The following is a 17,704-nucleotide window of genomic DNA, read 5'->3' as shown; positions in this document are numbered from 1 at the left end:
TAGACCCCATTCCCACAAAACTACTTAAAGAGGTATTCCCTAGAATTAGGATACGTTCCAACAGCTTTCAAACTAGCAGTAATTAGACCGGTCATTAAAAAACCACACCTTGACCAGGGAGATCTTAATAACTTTAGACCATTCTCAAATCTCCCTTTTCTTTCTAAGGTATTAGAAAAAGTAGTGACAAGCCAGCTATGCACATTCTTAGTGAATAATACTACGTATAAAAAGGTCCAATCAGAATTCAGGCCTCACCATAGCACAGAGACAGCACTGCTTAAAGTTACAAATGACCTCCTTTTAACATCCGATCGTGGTGAAATCTCGATCCTTATATTACTAGACCTTAGTGCAGCCTTTGACACAATTGATCACACAATCCTACTCAATAGACTAGAAAACAATGTTGGTATCAGTGGTCAGGCGTTAGAAAATCATAGAAAATCATGTGTTCAGCTTTAAAAGATGTAAAGCAACACAATGCTTTTTGTCTGGTGTGCAACTGTCTTCATATGGTGTTTATATTGTTTATAGTTCAGAATTAGAGGACAAGATACACTAAACCGTGATCCGTGTAACCGAAACGATACTTGTGGGAAAGATTAACAGCTCTAATCAGTGAATGCTTTTAAATTGAAAATTTCAACACAAAGGGGTACTCTGGGAACAAAATGGTGTCACTTAACAAATCTGGTATATTGTGGTTGAGCAAGAACTGACCCAGAACAGTGGCCTGGGGACTCCAGTTGGGGTACCCACAGAACAAATAAAGACTCACAATTAAGTAAATGTTCTTACATATTTTTGACCATGTTTTGTATATTATGTGTTTTGTGTGTGTGTGTGTGTGTGTGTGTGTGTGTGTGTGTGTGTGTGTGTGTGTGTGTGTGTGTGTGTGTGTGTATGTGGTTTACGGGGGAAAATAGTGTACAATGACATGTTTAAACAAACCGAACAGCTACAAAACATACTAAATGGTACTGGCAGATTAACTGTCAACAACTTTTTGTGACGGTTGGGGTTAGGGACTGGGGTAGGTTAGGGGAATAGAATGTACAGTTTGTACAGTATACAATGCATTGCATCTATGAAATTGTCCCTGAAAACCACATATGCCAATGTATGTGTGTATTTGTGTTTGCTCTAATACAGCAATTTATCCATAAAAACACAGAGTTCTCTGTATACCAGGTCTAAGCTAACGATAAGCCATCTTAGTTGTCTCTATGGGTTGCCAGATGATATCACTGTCAGTGTCTTGCTTAGCTTTTGTAGTGGAGAAGTATATAAACAAGAATTGTCTTTGGCAATGTCTCTTTATCTATCCTTATGTTATCTTTGTGCCTTAAATAAAGATAACATCCATAACTGTCTAGGATCACTTGCTGGTCCAAATGCAGATCTTATCAACACAAACATGTCGGATAGTATGGCGGATAGCAGCGGCAGGAAAGCACTCGGTGCTGTGAGTAAAACTCGGATAAAGCCATTAATTTACCATACTAATGATGGCAAAGTAATTGTGGAGGACGAGTTTTTAAACTTTCTCGTTATCAAGATGAAGACCTTGAACCAGGACGATTTAGTCTTACTGGCTGTGAATCACTTTGGGTCGGAGTGGATTGAGAACTCTAAAAAAGCTATCTTTGAACTCTGCCCTAGCACTTCTCAGCGCTGTGTTGCACATAAGGGACCGCAAAAGGATGCGAATAATGTAAAGAGCTGTTTAAAATTGCTTAACGAGGTTGGTGAAAACATCCCTCGTATTGTGTCACATTATCTGGACGAACTACCGACGGTGACCTTCAATAGCCTTGATATTTCTTGCCTTCTGGGGAAAATTGAGCGTTTAAGTACGGATATTTCTGCTATTAAACAGGCCATGTCTACGCAGACTAATATCTGTGAGGATCTCCAGTTGGTGACGGCGGGTATAAACCATCGCTTATGTGTAATTGAACAATCTGAGCCTTGTGTAGGGAATGCGTTAATTCTCCAGACTAATGAGGGTCCGGTCCAGAGCCGGGAGGTGGATCATGCGCCCTCGGATTGTGTGCAGCCTGTGTTGGAACATGGAGTGAGTGTGGGGACGGCGTCTGCCACCCGGAGCAGAAAGGAGCACCGAGGGCGGAGTATACTGGGTGCTGAGGCTTCGGCTATGGATGTCGGCGTGGTCGAGAGAGCGCCGGATGTGAGGCCAAAGCGTCATCTAGCTGTGTCACCTGCATGGAGTCGTGTGGTGAAGGAGGGCCGTCGGCTAAAATATGTGAGTGAGAACGACAACTCGCCGCCCAAACCCCGGCTAAATCAATCTAGAGGCAAGAAGCTTAATGGCATTGTTGGAACTTGTCCTGAGGGAAATATACAGGCTGTGAAGACTAAACTGGTGAGTGTGTTTGCCACAAAATTTTCACCGGACTTAGACTCTGAGACATTGGCTATCTATCTTAAGGATAAATTCCAACGTGATGTTATTTGCCAAAAGATGGATACTGCTCAGAATCGATACAGTTCCTTTAAAGTAACTGTTGAGTGTGATAAGGTTCAGGATGTATATGAGCCCCAGATCTGGCCACATGGAGTATTTGTACGCCGATTTTATGAGGCACGTAAACCAAGGGCGAATGCAGGTTCAGTGAATGTAGTAACACCTAGTAGTGGTGTCTCGGCATCAGAGTTGCATGTGTCTACTGAAATGAAGCTATGAAACTGATTTATGAATTTTAGAGTGGTGTCATATAACTCGCGAGGGCTGCGCTTGGGGCGGAATCCCGGCGATAAAGCGCAGCGGATTGTTATTGACAAACTATTGGAGAATGCGGACATTTTATGTGTACAAGAGACTTTCTTATCAAAACAAGATTTAGACAAACTTAACTCGGTTCATGAGGATTTCCATGGAGTGGGAGAATCCACAACAGACTTAAATGTGAGAATATTGCGTGGCAGAATTCCTGGAGGTGTAGCCATATTATGGCGTAAGAAGTATGATCCTTTGATCACTGTGATTAGATTAGACGTAGACTGGTGTATAGCAATTAAAGTGGAGCTTAATAATAAGGTATTTGTAATATTGAATGTGTATACTCCATATGAATGTAGCCAAAATGAAGATGAATATATGAATAGGCTTGCTTTTATAAGTGCTTTTATTAAGGAAAATGTGTGTACAAGTATATTTATATTAGGGGATATGAATGCTGATATTTCTGATAATAATTCCTTGTTTGGTCAACAGTTAATCAGGTTTTGTCAGGATAGTAAGTTGATTTACTACTACCAGTAGACAGCTTTACATATATCAGTGAGGCATGGAATACAACATCTTGGCTGGATCACTGTATATGTACAGCTGATGCTCATGATTCCATAGACAAACTTGAGATACTGTATAACTGGGCTACAACAGACCATATACCCATTTCAGTAATTTTAAACATTGCAAGTCTACCTGAGATGAGCAGTTCTGAAAACACTGAACAATGTGGAAGAATAGACTGGGTAAGACTCACGTCAAATGATCTTGGGGGGTATAAATTATTAACAGAAAAGAGGCTGAGCAATATAGTAGTGCCAACTGAGTCACTTGTGTGTGATAATGTTGATTGTAAAAAACCGGAGCATAAGCGTGATTTATGTTTGATGTATGATGAAATAGTGGACTGTTTAGATAATGCCGGTAGATCCTTGTGTCAAAAAAGGGTTAAAAATTATAATTTTAGGGCTGGTTGGAATGAATATGTTTCTGAATTACACTTGCAGGCTAGACAAGCGTTTAAACACTGGGTTCTAATGGGTAAAGTTAGACATGGCCCAGATTTTGAGCAAAAGAAAATGGCAAATGCAAAATTTAAATATGCGGTACGTTTTATAAAAAGACATGAGCTGGCCATGAGAGCAAACGCAATGGCCAAAAACCTTCAGCAAAATAATGTTTATGAATTCTGGAAAGAAGTCAAGGTTATCAATAATAGTAAAATACCTCTGCCAACTAGTGTTGATGGGGTTGTAGGGGCTGTGAATATTGTTAATTTATGGAGAAAATATTATGGAGATATTTTTAATTGTGTTGAAAGGAAGGAATTTAAAATTGGGCATGTGCCGAATGATGATGGTATGGTGGTTACACCTGGTGAGGTTAGCTACGCAATTGAGAAATTAGCTGAAAATAGAGCATGTGGTCCAGATCGAATAACAGCGGAGCATTTAAAGCACGCTAGCTTAAGGATTTCTGTGCTACTAGCTTTGTGTTTTACAGGTTTTTTAATCCATGGTGTGTTACCTGATTCCATGATAATAGTGTTACTAGTGCCAGTAATAAAGGATAAAACGGGTAAAATATCCGGGACAGAAAACTATAGGCCAATTGCATTGGCAAGTGTGATCTCAAAAGTGTTTGAACAAATTCTCATGGACAGGCTTAAAGAGTATCTAACAACTACGGATAATCAATTTGGTTTCAAAAGTAAGCATGGTACTGATTTATGCATATATTCATTAAAAGAGGTGGTTAGTAAGTATAATGATCATAATTCCACAGTGTTGTTGTGTTTTAGACGCATCTAAAGCGTTTGATCGAATCAATCATACGAAGTTATTTATAAAATTGCAAGAAAGAGGGGTTTCCCCATATTTGATAAGAATTTTATATTCTTGGTATATACATCAAACCTTAAAAATTCAATGGGGGAATAGTGTATCAGAACCTTTTTTTATGACGAATGGAGTGCGGCAAGGGGGTATATTGTCACCTCTTCTTTTTAATCTGTACATGGATGGTCTCTCTGTGGAGTTAAATGATTGTAAGACTGGTTGTGTAATAGGTGATAGTCTTATCAACCATTTGATGTATGCTGATGATATAGTAATTATGTCTCCATATAGTGCAGGATTGCAACAGCTGCTTCGTGTGTGTTCGAGGTATGGGATGCAGTATGATATTAAATTTAATGCTAAAAAGAGTGTAGTTATGATTGTTAAAACCAAAGAGGACCTTAGGCAAAAATTTCCTTCTTTCTATATAGATAACCAAGTTTTAAATGTGGTAACTAAAGTCAAATATTTGGGACACATCATTAGAAATGATTTAAGTGATGATGATGATGTGCAGCGGCAGTGCTGTAAGCTGTACGGACAAGCTAATATGCTGGCACGTAAATTTTATATGTGTACAGATGATATTAAAATAGCTCTGTTTAGGACATATTGTAATTCTCTTTATACAGCTCATCTGTGGTGTAACTATACCAATGCTAAAATGAGAAAGCTCCAAGTTGCATTTAACGATGCGCTGAGAATCCTGCTCAAGCTTCCAAGGTGGATGAGTGCAAGCCAACTGTTTGTATCAAATAATGTATCCACCTTGAATGCTGTGTTCAGGAAGTATATCTATAGCTTCATGTGTAGGCTGAGGGACTCGAAAAACAGTATTATATGTGTGATAAATAATATTAAACTGAGTGACACGAGGTATAACTCCCGTTTCTGGAAGCACTGGAGCAAAAGCCTGTATGTTTTTTGAAATGTCTTTCTTTTCCCCCTCCTTTCTTGTGTGTATTTTTTTTTTTTTTTTAATAAGTATGTTTGTATGTCTTTTTGATATGGACCTATGTGTCTGGAATAGAGAATAATAATAAAAACACCATAGCATGCCCTCCACACTTTTCTGAATGCTACACACACACACACACACACACACACACACACACACACACACACACACACACACACACACACACACACACACACACACACACACACACACACAGTATTTCAGCAAATATTTTAGCATATCTTTTCAAGGGACAATTCCAATGAAATTTGGAAATATTTCCAATTATTAATTATATACAATTCTAATTCTTAAATCCTCTGAGAATTCTTTGCCATGAGGTGCCTGTTCAGTATCCAGTGGTCAGTATGACATAATTATACTTAAAGCACCAAATTTTAAGTGCTCTTATACAAGATACACAAATTGGACTACAATAGAAATTGTGTGTGTGTTCTCAAAATGTGTCTACAGTATATTGCCAAAAATATGCGTGTACTGTATGTGTGTGTAATGTAACATATTTTACATGATACATTTTGGATTATGTTTGTAAAACTAAAAAATATGTAAATTAAAAGTTTACATACACCATTGTTTATACTGTACAATGTCTATATGGTGTTGAGATCCATCTTTTTACACTGACAACAACCAAGAGACTCTCAAGAGAGTGCCAGGTACACAATTGTTACAATAGATAGAAAAATTATCATATTCAGTAGTTTTACCTGACTTTTAATGAAAATCATAAAAATAATATGCACCCTCACAGCATATGGGATCCATTATCAGTTCCTGAAAATTGTATGGCAGGAGTTTGGAGAACCCGGTTTCTCTCCTCTTCTTTCATTTTTTGCTTTTTGTAATTTCCTGTTGAACAGTTCATACTTTGGGTGCAGATGTTCCAATTAACTTTTCAGTTAAATATTATATATTTAAGCAATATCCCTCGAGTAGGAGTGTGATATAGCTCTATATCATCACGACTGTGATTAGGCCAGAGGCACGAGGCCGTAGGAGAGAAACCGGGTTCTCCAAACACCTTGTTTAGGTGATTTCAAATATCAACATTGGCTTTCAAACATCATGGACTCCGCCTTTAAGTTTAACTTAACATCCAAGAGCGCTGATCTTTTACGGAATAATAACTTCCGATTGGGATTCACACACTGATTTGCGAGATAGTGAACTAATGAGACACATGGAGAGTGATTCAAAACAGCGCGTTTGTGTGTGTCCGTGTGTGCCTGCAGTTTTCCATTCAGAGATGAGCCTGTTTAGAGGACCTCCATTCATTAGGTGGCGGAATGATACGAAAGGTGAAGCGGTAACTGTGCCGTTATCAGTAGAATATTGCACGCCTCTTAGCCAATCAGATTCGAGAACCAGAAAGAACTGTTGTATAATTGAAAATACATGATGTCCAGCAACTCTAATGCAAATATGCATTACCCCCAATGCCTCTTTTCTGTGTTGCTGAAAGTATAATTTTATTCATTATCTGAGGCTTTTTTCTTTCTGCTAGTTCAAGCAAAAGTACACAATATGAATATCCCATAAAGAAATATTCCGACTACACAGATATTTCTGCATCTTCTTTTGTGGCTGTATCCCACAGGGCATAAAATATTTTTTTTGCCTGTCTTTGGCATTGGCCAGGGTTTGTTTTTGGCCTGAAATGGTATATTTCAAAATAGTGGGAGTATTTTTAGAGTATATAATTTTTGGTGATTTTGCACATGGGTAAATGTTGGCTGCACTGATAAGTCATACAGTCTGCCAGCTGCTTTACATGTATTCTTTCAAACAATAGCCAATTTCTAATCCAGCTCATCATTTTGTTGTAAGAACTATTTGATAATATCTAATACTGTGTCCAGTTTGTGACCTTGTGGAATTGACATTTCTAAATGTTTAGCACCCTTTTTTATTTTTGGAAAGTAGTTTAAAGTCATGTTTTATACATTTGTCTTGTGTGGCATGTCAAAAAACATGATTATCTTTAAAAGAATATTGCTTCATTCTTGAACAATGAGATATGAGATACATGAGATACCTGTAGTTCATCTACTCTTCTATTCTCAAAGAAATTCTCCTCTTCAAGTCTTTGGGCCCTATCTTGCACCCAGCGCAATTGACTTTGTCAATGACGCATGTATCATTTCGTATTTTGCACCGGCGCACAGCGGGTTTTTCCCTCCACAGACGCACGTCGGCAAACTAGGGAATGAACTTGCGCTCCCTGGGCTGTTCCCCAGGCGTGTTCCGGCGCAAACCATCCCTGATGCTATTTTGCAGTTTCAAAAAACAATTGCGCTACTTACCAAAAAAAAAAACTAGTCTAAAGTCAGTGGCGCGTTGCATGTAGTTCATTATGCTATTTTAAGGGCGCATGCTCGACCATAATGTATAGTGTGCACAAAGCGCATTGCTTATCTAATCTACACAGATGCAAAAGTTATTTTTGCAAATCATTAATTGTTACAATAAAAAATATTAACACATGAGATAAGGGAAACCATTGTGGTGAGCATTGTGGTGATAGTTTTTATGTATTGTGTGGCTGCGTTAAAAATTCTCATGCAAATAACGATTAAAATATTTTCATAAGTTTGTTGCGTGGCTGTATTACGTTTATTTTATGTAATTAAAATGTTTTCATAAGAAACCTTGCTTGAGTTTCCGATTTCAAAGCCCCCAAACCCTTTCAGCGGTGAGGGTGGATGCAGCAATGTCCTCTGCTGGCGTCAGGTCCTGTGTAGAGACAGATCCACCTCCCGTTACACGGCGTGCCCGATTTATGCTGGCAAGCTTGGGATTCCCTGTCTCTTGACATCATTGTAGCGCTTGGCGCAACGATGGGGAAGCCAGCTGATGAGACAATTGTGGCTATTTCCTCTCACGCCTGTTTAACCGACACTGATTTGGGCGGGTTTCTCCCATCCCCATACAAAACAACTTCTCTGTCTTTGACTGCTCTTACAAGAACGTGGGTCTCCGTAGCTGTGAACCGCTCCTGGCGTGCGCCTGGTAGAGTTCTCAATGGGTCGGGCTGGCCCGACAAACCCGACGGGACCCGCGAATTCGGGCCGGGTTCGGGTCAAAAATATAAGCAACTGAGTTGGGTCGGGTCGGACCTCGGGCTTAATCTTTTACGCTCCGTGAAAAAAATTATTAATCATCACTTCTGTTCACCGTAAAGAAAGTCTGGTCTGGCTGCTGCAACATGCATCACATAGAGGGGCGGGGGATAGCAATAAGCTCCGGGGTGGATCAGCAACGGATCCAGACTGGAGCTTATTGCTATCACTGCGTGCACGCCTGTTGCCTGGAGAAGAAGAGATGGAAAAAAGTAAACTTGCCGCAGGTGAATTCACCGTTGCATACTACAGGAGGAGAAGCCGCTGGCTGGGTACATGTTTGAGTTCTTTTTATTTATTATTGTGTGATTTTTTTGGCATATTTATATAGCCTATATTTAAAGTTTATTGTTTCAGTTGTTTGTATTGTTTAAAGGCGTGAACATTAAAGCTTGGTTTGAATTTCCGTCTGCTGGTCATGATAATAGCCTACGTGTATGAGAAAAAAAGGCAGGGGGGGGTCGGCGTCGTCGGGCCGCGGGTCGGGTTCGGACAGATAATTCACGTTGATGTGTCGGGTTACATCGGGTCCGGGCTTTAAAAGCCACGGCCGGGTCGGGTCGGGTTGTAATTTTCAGGCTCGTTGAGAACTCCTGGTACACCCGTCATTATAATAGCAACCCGCCATGGAACTTGCGCCCTTGCGTTTAAAGGGAATGTTGGATAGCGTTCTGATTGGTTTATTTGACGTTACGCCCAAACCACACCTCTGAATAAAGAACCTACTTTAGACCAACCCCTTATTGATTTGCGCCTGGAGCAAGACTTATTTCTCCCGCCGGGAAAATAGCAACAGCGCCCAAGATCCGCCCACAAAGTCACTTGCGCTTTGCGCTTCGCACTTGCGTTTCAGATCGTTAAAATATGGCCCTTTGTGTTGTTTATATATACTACAGTGCACTTTCTTTTATGTTAACAGTGCTTTTGTTCTGCTCAGCTGGCATCAATCAGCTCTTTCACGCTCACTCACAAAAGCTCCTTCATTGAGGGACTGTTTAGTTTGGCCGTTTAGATTTTATCAATGCACACTGATCTTTAATAGCAAATGTCTCTCTGAAACACTGTTTCATTGTGTTTTGTGCTCTGTGCTATGTTTTTTGGTCCAAATGTGAATAACATGACTTAACTAATCAGGTGAAGTCAGCTTTCAAAGAGCGTAACTTAATCAGGCTGGTTTGTTGTGTTAAAACAAGGTAGATTGTGAACCGGAATTTGTCAATAGTTTTGTTGTCTTTGATGTGAAGCGTTTTGTTATGTTGTTTTCATATTTTTTTCTGTTTTCGCAAACTCTAATATCCTACCTATTTTTGCACTCTATGTAAAACTTAACTCAAACCTTCCTTGCAGTGTATGGCATGCTAGTGGTTCATTGACTTCATCTCTTAATTCATTTGCATATAACAAGAGTGTATAACACTCAATAACAGTTGTCAAAGAGATTAAGTCATTGTATGTGTTTATTGACAACCTAGACAGCGAATAAAAATAAGGTATAGTTAAGGGCCTAAAGTGCAAGACAGATCAGATTGAGGGTGATACTGTAATATAAGTGATACTTATTTTACGTTTTATGAAGTAAAATGCAAAAACATGTAATGGTCCTTTAAAATGCTTACTTTTATTGCTTAGTGCTAAATAGAATTAGGCTATATTTATGTTTGAACCATTAAACTCTCTGTCTCTGTCAAGTTATAGCATTAGCAGATGCAGCAGAAGAGAACCAAGAATGTCTGATCCAGGCATTTGCACGCTTGCGGAGTGCCACTCACCTGCTGATCCTGCTGTTGTCGCTGTGGCAAGGACTCAGCTCAGAACAGACTGCCATCTTGGAGGCCACACTTCTACCACTGCTGCAGGACACACCACAACTGGTAAAACAACAGACACAAAGGGCCCTATCATACACACAGCGCAATGCCCAATGCAAGTGTTTTTTGCTAGTTTTAGCCCGGCGCAATTATCATTTTCACGTTGTTTAACTCTTTCCCCGCCTGCGTTTTAAAAAAGTTGCAAGCCACCGCCAGCATTTTTTATGATTTTTACAAAAGTTTAATGCCTTTTAGAAAATATTCTTCTTTGAATATATAAACATAAAATATATCAAATGAAAGAACAGACCATCTGCTTTGAAACAAAAATAACTTTCATCATACCTTCATTTGTTCTCTTTTTATCACCTCTCAAATATGGCTAGCTTTCTTTAAAAATACAAAATTTTGAGCAGTAACCCGAGATAATTGCATTTTTGTGAAGGACTTGATAGAGATCAGATTCAGAGCGATAATCAAAATATACATGGAGTTTTTACTTTTTGCCCCTTAGGGGTTGCTTCCAGGTTTTTTAAGTTGGGTAAGAGTGCCACCTCGTGGATAATAGCGGAAATAAGGATTGCCGAAAAAACTTGTTATTGGTTTATTCGTTAATAAAGGGGAAAGAGTTAAATAGCAAATGGATTTGCGCCCATTAGTGCACCCATCGGCGTGCTGGTCGGACAACGAGGATTGTTCAGGTGCACTGTTGGCGTGTTGCTATTTTAAGGCAACTAAATTGGACTATATTGTTTTTGTTATTTAAAAAGCGCGTTAGTAATTTGCGCCTATAAACGAGACAACAACACGCGTTTGCTTATTACGCACATGGACACCACACACATTTTTAAATATAACAATTAAAGGATTATAATTTAAAAGATTATTATTAAATCTCTTGGACAAAAATCAGGATAGATAACGAGACGTTAGAAGGTGTAAAAAGCTGCTTCACCTGTTGCCTGGTGGTAAGTAATTGAATGTTTTGCTTTAAACAAATGGAAATATTGCATTTATTTTGAAATGTTTTTTAAATGTTACCCCATAGATTTGTATATGATGACTTTCTACCTGTGGATATGGTAAGATTAGAACCTTTTTAAAGAGTGTTTTCACACATGTTGGTGCGCACCCTGTTCATTGTATAATTTTTCAGTTAGTGCGGTCCGTGTTCATACATGTTGTTTTTACCATACTCGAAACGCCGCACTGTACACTGTTTCCACGACAACCAGCATGACAGGAAGAGGGAAGCCAGCAAGATTGAGGGCGGCAGTGGTCGAGTGGTTCATGTAGGTTGTCTACAAATCGGAAGGTTGGTGGTTCAATCCCCGGCTCCACCTGACCAAGTGTCGAGGTGTCCTTGAGCAAGACACCTAACCCCAGCTGCTCCCGACGAGCTGGATGGCGCCTTGCACGGCTGACACCGCCGTCGGTGTATGAATGTGTGCGTGAATGGGTGAATGTGAGGCAATATGTAAAGCGCTTTGGATGGCCATTGGTCTATGAAAGCGCTATATAAATGCAGTCCATTTACCATTAACAAGATACTGTATATATGCAAACAATGCACGTCTTTCTTTGCTTTATATCGAAATTGCACAACTGTGTTATAAAAGCCCTTCTAACAGAGCCATCACTATTTGTGTGTGTGTGGAGGACAGCTATGCATTTATAAAAACATCAGCTCAAACATCCAGGAGACAGTGAATCTCTGCAACGGACCAAGATTGCCTTGTTTGTTGTTAACCCACAATATAACACCCGGCTCATGTCACAACGGAAGCCCAGTGGCTCAAACATGTGGACAACTTCCTGTGTTTGGTTCGGCCCAAGGTCGAGCACTGTGTTCACACCATAGATGGGTCGCACCAGAGTTCGGCGACAGCCGCTTCGAGACAACCTATTTAGAGCGGTCTCGGAGCGGCCGTTTAGTGCGCACCATAGTGCGGCTGTTGTGTTCACACTGACCCAAACAAACCGTACACAGACCAACACATCAATTGGGCCAACCTAAACAATGTATGTGTAAAAGCAACCTAAGTAATGCTTTTCAAAACACTCATGGTGCCGCTGTCCGAGTGCTGAAACATTTCAGCTCTCCACACGTTTGAAAATTCTTTATCTCCTGTTTGTTACAAATAAAGTAGAGTACAAATCTTTCCTTGCATATTTGTAAATAATACCCTACGGAACATAATAATGTAGTGAACAGCATGCAACAAAGCATTCCAGACCCCTCCAACTGCTACATTTTGGACTGGATTTTTGTGGTTTAACATAAACAGGTGTTCAGTTCAAACAGAAGGCTGTTCGGACAATTCTTTTATGGCTGACCTCAGTTTTAAAGCTGGAAGGAAGACGTTTTGATTGGTCCACAGCATTTCATCTTATCATCGATTAAAACCTCCTTTAACCTCATCCGAAACCAGGATATTTGTAAATTCCTTAAAGTAACGGTATGCTATGCACAAGTATTGGCTAAACCAAAGGACAAATCTTAAAGTCCTTCCACTAACAAAATGGATTTAAAACCATCACCTATTGACTCCATACTCGTTGAAAGACTCTACATAATTTAAAGAATTACATCTTTATGTTATGAAACTGTTCAATTAATCACAGTTATTAACATATGAATGAATGCATGGATGATATGGTAACATTTTGCAGTCATGTTTATACTTTTTACAGGATAATGCCAATGGTTTTTCGGAAATGGTTTGGTAAATGTAAAAAACATACATGAAATTCTAAAGACAAAGTTAAACTCTTTTTCCTACTTAATGCTATGCAAATTAATTCCTTACAGTAAAGAAAAGTGGGCCACATTCTGTGGGCTCCTTCTGACATCAACAGCCAATCATGGTTCTGCATCAGGAAAGTGCCTAGATGCAACCTCCTCCTTATCTAAAAGTTATAAAAGTACCTTTTATCCAGCCATTCCTGAAAAGAGAGACATTAACAGAGTACCTAAGCACTAATTCCCCAGCCTGCGTGCTAGAGATTGCAACAGGGCAACCCCCATTGTTCTGAGTCTTCGGCCATGTTAAGAGACTGAAACAGAGCACCCAACTTCTGAGTCTCCCGCTGAGAGAGACAATAACAGATCATTGGAAAACCAACCAAGTTTCTGAATCTCTCCTTGAGATTTTACAGCTCCTCGTTCTGAGTTTGACAGCAGAGACTGAACCCGATCGACCACAAGTTCTGAATTTCTGGCCTGTGCATCCAGAGATTAAGCGGATCACATCATGTTCCGAGCTTCTCGCCCAGAAAGGCAATAACCTGCGTCTGCAACAAGGTGAAGCTCGGAAGAGCAAAGGATCCTCTCGATGCTTCTGGAGATCAGCTTTTCACCTGCATTTGGTGTCGAAGGCTGTTGAACTGAACCTGACTCTTTCCCATTTGCAGCACGGAAAAGTCTGACCCATGGCCGACGTGCCACCACTGGACTGCTTATTCGAACGCACAGAACGTAAATATCACTTCACCAAACCTCTTTCATGAAACCTTGGCATTGGTGTGTTCTGTCAGTAACTATCTACCATAGATGCTTTTCAATTGTGCATAACTGATTTCTTGACTGTTTAGCAGATCATTTTTTAATTATTTGGGTTATGAGAAATAAGGTTTTCATCTTATCAGAAACATAATGTTTCTGTGTTTACATAATACATTATCCACGCGAAAGAGCATTTGCAACAACATTGTCATTACCCTTTTTGAGCATAATCTTCAAGTTGTATTTTTGGGCCATCAACACCCCATATTTAAGCGCTGGTCATGATTTTACATGTGTGACATTGGATTGTGTTTGGTAAAAACCACAGCAGGCATTGGGGCAGCTTCCAGATAATCATCAAAATGTTGTAACGCAAGTAACATTGCTAATGTCTCCTCTATAGTCGAATAGTTCAGCTGAGGCTGACTGAACTTAGTAGAGAAGTAGGACACTGGATAAAAAAAACATCAGCACCACCTTGCAGAAGGACAGCCCCCTCCACTTGCATCCAGGCCCCACCATAGCACAGAGACAGCGCTGCTTAGAGTTACAAATGACCTCCTATTAACATCCGATCATGGTGAAATCTCAATCCTTATATTACTAGACCTTAGTGCAGCCTTTGACACAATAGATCACAGAATCTTACTCAATAGACTAGAAATCTATGTTGGCATCAGTGGTTAGGCGTTAGCCTGGTTTAGATTGTATCTAACCAATCGATATCACTTTGTTTATGTAAATGAGGAAGAGTCATATTCCTCCCCACCAGTTTGCTAAGCTAACAGACTGCATTAGTGATATTAGGGACTGGATGGCACATAAATTTCTTATGCTAAACTCCAATAAGACTGAGATATTTATTATTGAACCAAATCGCTCCAAACATAATATGTCAGATTACAAGTTGCCCATAGATGGCTGCACGGTGGTGCCATCTTCCACGGTTAAGAACTTAGGTGTAATGTTCAACAGCAATCTATCTTTTGATAGTCATATCTTCAACTTCTGCTGCACAGCATTCTTCCATCTTAGAAATATCGAAAAAACATGGCATATGTTGTCTGCTTTAGATGCAGAGAAGCTTATCCATGCTTTTATGACCTCTAGAATAGACTATTGTAACTCGTTACTCGGGGGATGCCATTCAAATCAAGTAAACATGCTACAGCTGGTTCAAAACGCTGCCGCAAGAGTGCTTACTCAATCTAAAAAGTATGACCACATTAGTCCAATTCTGGCATCTTTACACTGGCTACCAGTTAAATATCGCATACAATTTAAAATATTACTAATCACCTTAAATGGCCTAGCACCCTCGTATATTAAAGAACTACGATCAGAATACAATCCACTACATAAACTGCGATCACAAAATTCTGGTCACTTAATTATCCCTAGAATATCAAAAGTGTCTAAAGGTGGTAGATCCTTTTCCTACTTGGCCCCTAAGCTCTGGAATGATTTACCAAATAATGTTCGAGTATCAGACACAGTCGAACAATTTAAATCTAAACTTAAGACATTCTTCTTTAACAAAGCATTCACATAAAATGTCCAGTAAATGTACTTTTCCCGCAGTAGTTATTTTGTCTAGAACAAAGCACTCACCTACCTCATATGGGTAATATACTATTGCCCCAATAGTTAGCCTGTCTGGAACCGAGCTGACTTAAACCACTATAATGTATGACACTCGCATTACATGCGAACGGCCCCTACGCTGATAGAACTCTGTTTTTGTCTCACTGTCTCGTCCTCGACCCTGAGGACAATGAGACAAACAGACCCAGTTCCTGTTGCTGTGAAGGTCATCACACCACTGATCTACTGGCTGTCCTTCAACGTGATGCCCAGCCAATGCGCGACCAACGACCACCGGCTGAACCAGTTTAATCCGCTTACCCGCTTCCTATCCCTACCGTATCTATATATATAAAATATATTAATTTCTCCCAAGGGTTTTTGTCCTTCTAGGAGTTTTTCCCACCGGGTTTTCTCCTAGGGGGTTTTTTCGTACCAGGGAGAGTCAGACAACTTTGGCTTAACTTAGCACTTTACTGTATACGTTACATTATTAATACGCTTGCTTGTATGGTTTAATCTTAGCCGCTTTATTCTACTTCTTATATTATCTATTGATTTTCTGTGTTCTCTTCTACATCTACTCGTGTAAAGCTGCTTTGCAACAATTAACAATTGAATTGAATTTAATTGAACTACAAAGAAGAGACTTTGCACAAATAAAAGCATGTTGGCATACATCAGACCAACAGAAAAGTTTTTTAGGACTGCATAAAGCTGTCAAAGGTGTCACAATCATAGAAAAGTTTTTACAAAAGCACCTAAAATACCCGGCCATTCCTAAAAAACGCTGCAGCTCACCCCATGTAGTAGGAACAGGATAAAACAGGATAGCAGTTACTTTAGCATAATTTGGTCATATCTTTCCCGGGCTAACTTGCAGTTAAGGAACCTCAACCTTTCTGGTCAGGGACACAAAACCCTCAACACTATCCATTTGAAAGCCTGAAAGTACACTTCAACCTCTTTTGCTCAGAAAGGCAGCAACACGTATATGCAGGCCAAGACAAGAGGGAGAGACAAAAAAACAAGACACAGACCAAGACACCGACCGTAACACTGGTGGTTGTCTTCCTCCGTTTAGTTTTCAGTTTACAAATTCCGGCATCTAAAAAAGGACTGGCTTTTAAAGGGGATGGGAGATGAGACTCTAATTGATTTATGGCACATTACGCCCAAAACACACATTTTCTATTTCTGCACATCCTCTATATTAACACAAGATTATCCATTTTGAGTTCTCGAGAAGCTCCAACGAAATTCGTGCTACGATCCAAGTGTAGTTGGTTAACTGGCCCTCTGATCGCAAAAAATCTAAAGCATTAATGAAACTACTATTCAATTTAATTCAATTTTATTTTATTTATATAGCGCTTTTCACAATTAGTAATTGTTTCAAAGCAGCTTTACATTAATAAATGCAGGGGAAACACAAAATCGATAGACAACATAAGTATCAAAATACAGCGGCTGAGATTAAACTGAACAAGTGAGTGTAGTAATCTGTAACGTATAGAAGAGGGTGCTAGGTTAAGCCAAAGTTGGCTGACTCCCAGGGTTGGAAAAAAGCCTAGGGGAAAAACCCAATGGGAAAAGTCCTAGGAGGGGAAAAACCTTTTACTAGAGCTCATTGCTTCGATTACTTCGATGTGGATGGCTCTCGTGCACATATATGCAAACATAACTGCCCACCTCTGGTCTTACTGGCAGTCACTTCCCATGGTACGAAAACATTAACACCCACATAGGTGAAGGGTGGAGCTACTGTCAACTGTTCCACTGGCAAATCTGACATCTGTTGACGTTCAATCTTTCCTCGCAGCTTAGGGTTAAACACTTAAAAAGCAGACTACATATGCACTTCTTACTTCCTACTAGCCAAAATCCAGCAGCTCTGACAACCCCTTCTGTAAAGTGTCTGCCTTGATGTTTTACAGCCTCATGATAATGTTGCAAAATCATTGTTGCCACATGATGTGTACCCGGCATGATGATAGGGTTAACTTCACAAGTTTGCAGATCGGACCTTTTATTAAGACCCCCTACTCACAGTAAGCCGTTGCTGTCAAGAACAGGTGATAGTTTCCTCAAAACACTCTTACAAGGAAGG

At 39.8% G+C, this 17,704-nt stretch overlaps 1 protein-coding gene across 1 annotated transcript in view; it reads left to right on the top strand.

The window, feature by feature from the left end:
- Positions 1-17,704, top strand: part of bbs9 (Bardet-Biedl syndrome 9) — a 460,826-nt gene that overhangs the window by 299,258 nt on the left and 143,864 nt on the right. Inside the window, exon 19 of the mRNA XM_073871763.1 lies at positions 10,388-10,568. Within this exon, the coding sequence (XP_073727864.1) occupies positions 10,388-10,568 (181 nt within the window). The remainder of the gene's footprint in view (positions 1-10,387; positions 10,569-17,704) is intronic.

The sequence above is a fragment of the Misgurnus anguillicaudatus genome, chromosome 10 (assembly GCF_027580225.2).
Source record: "Misgurnus anguillicaudatus chromosome 10, ASM2758022v2, whole genome shotgun sequence".
In the NCBI taxonomy this organism is placed as follows: domain Eukaryota; kingdom Metazoa; phylum Chordata; class Actinopteri; order Cypriniformes; family Cobitidae; genus Misgurnus; species Misgurnus anguillicaudatus.
This window is presented reverse-complemented; position numbering and strand designations above follow the sequence as displayed.